The sequence below is a fragment of the Oryzias latipes genome, chromosome 16 (assembly GCF_002234675.1).
Source record: "Oryzias latipes chromosome 16, ASM223467v1".
NCBI classification, from domain to species: domain Eukaryota; kingdom Metazoa; phylum Chordata; class Actinopteri; order Beloniformes; family Adrianichthyidae; genus Oryzias; species Oryzias latipes.
In genome coordinates this window covers 19,465,151-19,471,193 of record NC_019874.2, presented here as the reverse complement: position 1 = coordinate 19,471,193, position 6,043 = coordinate 19,465,151, and the positions used below count along the sequence as shown (strand labels likewise).

General features: G+C 46.0%; 1 protein-coding gene across 1 annotated transcript; it reads right to left on the bottom strand.

Moving 5' to 3' along the window:
* Window positions 1–2,009: 2,009 nt before the first annotated feature.
* leng9 (leukocyte receptor cluster member 9) lies at window positions 2,010–6,022 on the bottom strand. The gene is made up of 7 exons (XM_004078176.4): window positions 5,608–6,022; window positions 4,681–4,774; window positions 4,343–4,464; window positions 3,933–4,259; window positions 3,617–3,860; window positions 3,041–3,155; window positions 2,010–2,960 (listed from the first exon to the last, which is right to left on the bottom strand). The coding sequence occupies exons 1-7, from the start codon at window positions 5,738–5,740 to the stop codon at window positions 2,298–2,300; spliced, it is 1,698 nt and encodes a 565-aa protein (XP_004078224.1). The 5' UTR covers window positions 5,741–6,022; the 3' UTR covers window positions 2,010–2,297.
* Between the last annotated feature and the right edge of the window lie 21 nt (window positions 6,023–6,043).

Genomic DNA, 6,043 nt, shown 5'->3' with positions numbered 1-6,043 from the left:
GCCAATAGCATGGGGAAAAAGTGGGGACAGACAGGAAGATCTCCCCCAAGACCGGTCTGCCTGGAGAGCTCTTGTTTGCGGCCTATGTCCCAACCAGGAATAACAGGCGAGAGAAGAAGATCAATGTGAGTCTTCGTCTTCCTCCTCCTCTGAGTTGGCTCAAAACTGTAAGACTGGATGGCTCAATAACTGCTCGCGCTTTTTGTTACAGCGATAAGCGATGTTCCCGTGTGCCTCAAGTCCTCCATCATCGTGCCGGTGCCAAAAAAATCATCCGTCTCGTGCCTCAATGATTACCGGCCGGTCGCTCTGACACCGGTGATCATGAAGTGCTTTGAGAGGATCATCCTGAACCACATCAAGGACATCATCCCTGCTACTCTGGACAGTCATCAGTTCGCTTACAGGGAGAACCGATCGACAGAGGACGCAGTATCACTAGCCCTGCATGCTACCCTGTCCCACCTGGAGCATCCTGACACCTATGTCAGGATGTTATTTGTGGACTTCAGTTCAGCCTTCAACACAGTGATCCCGGACAAGCTGACACTGAAGCTCCACAACCTGGGTCTGCCTGCCTCCCTGTGCCTCTGGATCAAAGACTTTCTCACCAACAGGCCCCAAGTGGTGAGAATCGGGGACTCAACATCATCCACTCTGATCCTGAGCACAGGAACACCACAGGGGTGTGTCCTCAGCCCCGCCCTCTTCACTCTGTTCACCCACGACTGCTCCGCTATTCATTCCACAAATCTGGTTTTAAAGTTCGCCGACGACACCACCGTAGTAGGTCTCATATCCAACAATGATGAGACTCACTACAGAGAGGAAGTTCAGCACCTGACAGGATGGTGTGCTGACAACAACCTCATCCTGAACACCTCCAAGACCAAAGAGATCATTGTGGATTTTAGAAGGACTAGAAAGGTGGCACACACCCCCCTCCTCATTAACGGGGAGGAGGTGGAGCAGGTGGACCACATCAAGTTCCTGGGAATCCACATCACATCTGACCTCACCTGGTCGCTGCACACATCCCACCTGGTGAAGAAGGCTCAGCAGAGACTCTTCTTTCTCAGGAAGCTTAAAAGGACTGGACTTTCATCACAACTTCTGGGGAACTTCTACAAGGCAACCATAGAGAGCATCCTCTGTCTGAGTGCTACGGTGTGGTACGGGAGCTGCACCGCTCAGGACAGGAAGGACTTGGCCCGGGTGGTGAAAACCGCACAGGAGATTGTGGGAGGACCTCTCCCACAACTCGACTCAGTGTATGACAGCCGGGTCCGACGGAAGGCTGGTCGTATTGTTGCAGACCCCACCCACCCAGGACATAACCTGTTTGTACCTCTTCCCTCTGGGAAGAGATACAGGAGCATCAGAACTCACACTAACAGACTGAGGAACAGCTTCTTCCCAAGAGCAGTGAGGTCCATCCACCCCCCACCCCCCCCACACATCACACAACTGGGTCAACGAAACCGCCCCCTCCCCCCAGACTTAACATAACCCACTAACCCCTGTCAGCACACAGCTGACAATGCTCTGACTCTATTTTAAACTGTGTGCAATATTCATGCTGTATGTGCAATATCCATTCTAATGTGGAATACCCACTCGTGCAATATTCACCCCACTCTACTGTACAGTATTTAAGTATTTATGCCTTATATAGCTCCTTATTCTTATTTTATTTTATTCTACCTTTTTTATATCGAGAGTTGCTGGAAAAAATTTCATTGTGCTCTGCAGAATGATAATAAAAGATTCTGATTCTGATTCTGATTCTGATTCTGATAATGTTACATTGGGCTGTAAGCTAGCGGGAGACCAAGTAAACAGAGAGCTCCTCCGGAGCAGGGAGGGGAAGGAGGGTGGGATCGCTCCATGGCAACAGAGACAAAAACTCCTGCCGCTCTGCAGAAACTATGTCCTAGAAATGACAGGCTAAAAATGACAATCGTAATTAAGAGAACACTGTGAATGCTTGAAAATAGATCAGAGGATGATTGGAGTCGGCCTTTAAGGTTGGACAAAGCTTTTTAATTTAATTTGTTTTAATAAAAGTCTAAAATGCATTTAAAAAGCAATAAAAGGATTATACCCTTTAAAATCTAAATAAAAGCCCAGTCCAATCAAGATACCACTTTAGATTGCTTACAGGGCGATTTTATGAAACTACATAAACTTTTAAGGTAAAGGCAATTAAAACCATAAATAAGGTCATTAGTAAAACCTTAGATTGTAAACCAGCATTCGGTGTCAGCATGTGCGTCACTTGCAATATCTGTGCGTGATTATCGAAGGGTCACTGTGCACAGGGTGTCATAAAAACCATCAGCTTCAGAGGTGCTCATGGCACACAGGTGTAAGGTGTTCACAGGCAGACGGCCAAAGTTCAAACCCTTCCCTGCCTTCAGGTCCCCCACCCCGTCAAAAATCCTCTCCCGCTTGACGTCGTGAAACTTGGCCAGAGTGAGATGGTACCGTGGGTTGTAGGAGTCCCTGTGGAGCCAGCCCTTCTGCCTGTACGCCTCCTGCAGACCGCCGTTCAGCTGCTGCAGGTGCAGCTGGGGCTGGGGGCTCAGGTACAGCACTCGCCCGTTGAAATCCTTCAGCTTCACTGGAAAGGTCACAGCAACAGGCGGGTTGCGATCCAGACGGGAAAAGTGGCGGAGAATCTCCTTGGCAGATTCCACCTCAGCCGGGCTGTGCAGGTTGAGGAGGCAGAGGGTAACGTGAAGCGTGGACGCGGCCTGCCAGTGAGGGGCGGAGGAGGGTAAAAGGGCAACGAGCTCCTCCCGCAGCTGCTGGAAACAGGAGAGGACGGCGGGAGTGTTGGCTCGGAAGCAAATGAAGTGGGTGGGTCGTTTTTTAGGTGGGCGCACGCCACCCTTCTCCACCCTCTGCTCTAGAGGCGATGGTGCGCCTTTGCTCATATAAAAATTTCTTGGATAACTCTATTTGAATGAAAACAAAGAAAAGCGTGATTAATCCAAACAGAAAGCATTTCTGATCGGGTTTGTTTTGCCGTACACACCTGAGCGTCTTCTTTGCATTCCCAACTTTCCGCCCACTCTTCCAAATTGGTCTCCTGACCCTCTTCTTCTTCTTTTTCTCCTTTTGACGGCTGCTGCTCTTTTAAAGCCTGGATTCTATAATTAAATTGGTTAAATGGAATCAATGAAGACAACTGTGTTCCAAATAGAAATGTAAATAACATCTAAATTATTTGAATTCCACTTGAACGTTGTTAATAACCGTTCTCTTCTTACATAAGATACCAGTTACATGTGTTTGGGACAAACTGGTCAAAGAGCTCCTGACAAATGCAGAAAGGTACATGTTGCATTTGAAACTTTCTTTCCCAGCCAGTGAGGTTGCAGCTACAGGTCAGACATCCCATAAATATATATTAAAACAGCAGCATATTCATCCAGTCCAATATGAAGGATCTGATTTAAAGTGGAGGACCCTCTGTTCTCCACTGATGTATGCTTCTAATTTACAGTTTCAGACACATTGAGATGAGGATAGAAACCGTAAATCTGGAAATCTTATTAAATTGTTGCACAGTAAGTTTTCTCTTCTCCAAGTAAAAGATCAAACTACTGACCCGTTTGGAGCATCCTCAACAGCACATGTTCCAGGACACGCCTGCTCTCCTCGGGAAGTGTTTTCCTCACAGTGTGTGGACACGAGGCTGGAAATCCTCTCATTCAGCTCCTCCACATCAGTGCTCCTCATATGATCACCGTCTTCTGTTTTTCTTTCGTCCTGTCCACTGCCAGTCGTTGGCTGCTCCTGTTCGGCTTCGCAACTGTCTTGTGGTTGTTCTTGGTGGTCCGGGCTTTCTTCAGCTAAAGCAAACGGCTCCAATCAACCATCGTATCTCTGTCAGATGTACATACAGAGTTGTGATCTTCACTCACCGTTTACTTCCTCTTCTTTTCCAAAGGGGGGAGCCAAAGATTGACCTGTGGAGCCAAAGACCCTGTCGGTCCTGCTGTGGCGGTCCCAGACGCGTTTCCCTCTGTAGCTGAAGTACTGGATCCTGTGTCTCGGCAAGGCCAGCTCAACTGAGTAATCGCAGTCACAGGGGTTGGCGTCCCAGTTGAAGTCACAGAAAGGACGCTCCAGGACCCCAAGGAAGCGATCCACATACCCCACAACAAACTCCGATGCATCCACTGACGAGTCCCACAAAATGCGAGAAATCACGTCATCTGCTGTGCGCATACGTGGCTTTTTGGTCACCTCTGCAAAAGAGTAGTTTTTCAGAAATTAAAAAAAAAGAGGAGAGAATGCTAAAAATTTAGGATAAAAAAATGAAGGCCCCTACCAACTTCTTCACTGTTTTTCTGCTTTGCCCCTTTTTTCTTCTTGAGCTTTTCCGTTTTTTGTTCATTCTGTTTGTCATCGATTTCAGGGGACATGGGTGCTGAAACGTGGAGTGGGGGTTCACTGAAAAATAAGGGCAAAGGCATTAAAAAGAAATAATTCAAAAGGGAAAAACTTGCTTTCAGATGAGTCGAACCACATAAATTAAGATATAGAGCAGACACATTTCAACAGTAGTATTTAAATCTGTAAATGGCTTTTATAACCATGATATTCAGAACATAAAACATATGTACTTTAAAAATAGTATTTTATAAAGACAGATAAAGGTTATCGGACCTGTGGAAGGAGCGACATTTGTGGCCAAAGCGACATTTTCCACTTTGGAAAAACTGGCACACTTTGACTCCATCGCTTTTCAGCTCTGCCAAGTCTGCAAATCACAGCAAAGATAACAGGAAAACATATGCAGTCAAGACTAAAAAACGAACTGATCAGATTTTTCATTTGAAAACTCATATGGTCATTATTGTTGCTCTTGGCATCCACACAAAGATCAGTCTGTGCGTCACAAATGATTAAATCTGCTCCTCTGCATTCCTCGCCCTGACATAAATGATATTATATTTGATTGTTCTAACCCTTCCATAGACATGGACCTCATAATTCATCTCCAGTGCACTAATCAGAGAGTAAACAACAGGTGGTAATAACCTAATCCCCCGTACAATAATGGGAAAGCTGACTCTCCCCGACGCTGAAGTTATTAAACTCCCTTCTGATATTACAGTTTACTGAAAGCAGCAGGGAGGTTTGTCTGTTCTGAGGAAATTTCCTTGTGACTTAAGGTTGGGGAGTAGGGGTGGGAGTGGGAGCAGACACCGATTCCTTTCCGTCTCTGGAGGTGGGAGTCTCTGGAGGTGGGAGTCTTCAGTCCTGACTCACTTGCTAAAAACCCAGACATGTTTCCAGGACATGAACACTGCAGGAAGTGAGGGGCTGGGGGTCCACTGCATTCTGCTCCCTTTTAAAGGGCCAGAGGCTCACACAAACACGCTGTCAGAACAAATTCCTTCCCAGAAACACTGCTATTGATGACTTGAACGCTGATAGCTTCTAAAAAATAATACTAATAATAATCTGGCATGGAGTTTGATTCCCCTAAAATCCTAATTAGATTTGAACAACATACCAATTTAGATTAACCAATTAGATTAACAGCAATAAGTACATACATGTTAAAAACACATAAAAATATGGTGTTACCATCGACATCAGTGGGCTTCTGGGTGTCAGCTGTTCCAACAGTTGGGTTATTGGTTGGTTCTGTGAGGGTCCCGCCACCATCTACCTGGCCCTCAGGTGAAAACGTGGGAGCCCCTGTCCCACGGGACGCCATGGTCACAAATGAAGGGCCCTGTTGCCTCGTTGAGGTAGTTTTACCTTTGACTGGTCAGTAAAAATAAACTGGACACACCCGGTTTTCTTTACTGTGTGTGGGAACACACGGAAGTGTCTAGTTTTTGGCGATTAAAAATAAACAATTTTAGAAATATTATTGTTTTTACAAAAAGCAGATATACTTAAACGCACTCAAAAATCAAAACCACGGTCACATATTTTGACATTTAAGCAGACTAGTAAGAAAATGCAGACTTCCAACTCAAATGTACTTTGACCTCAGTCTCGAGTGGACCTATGG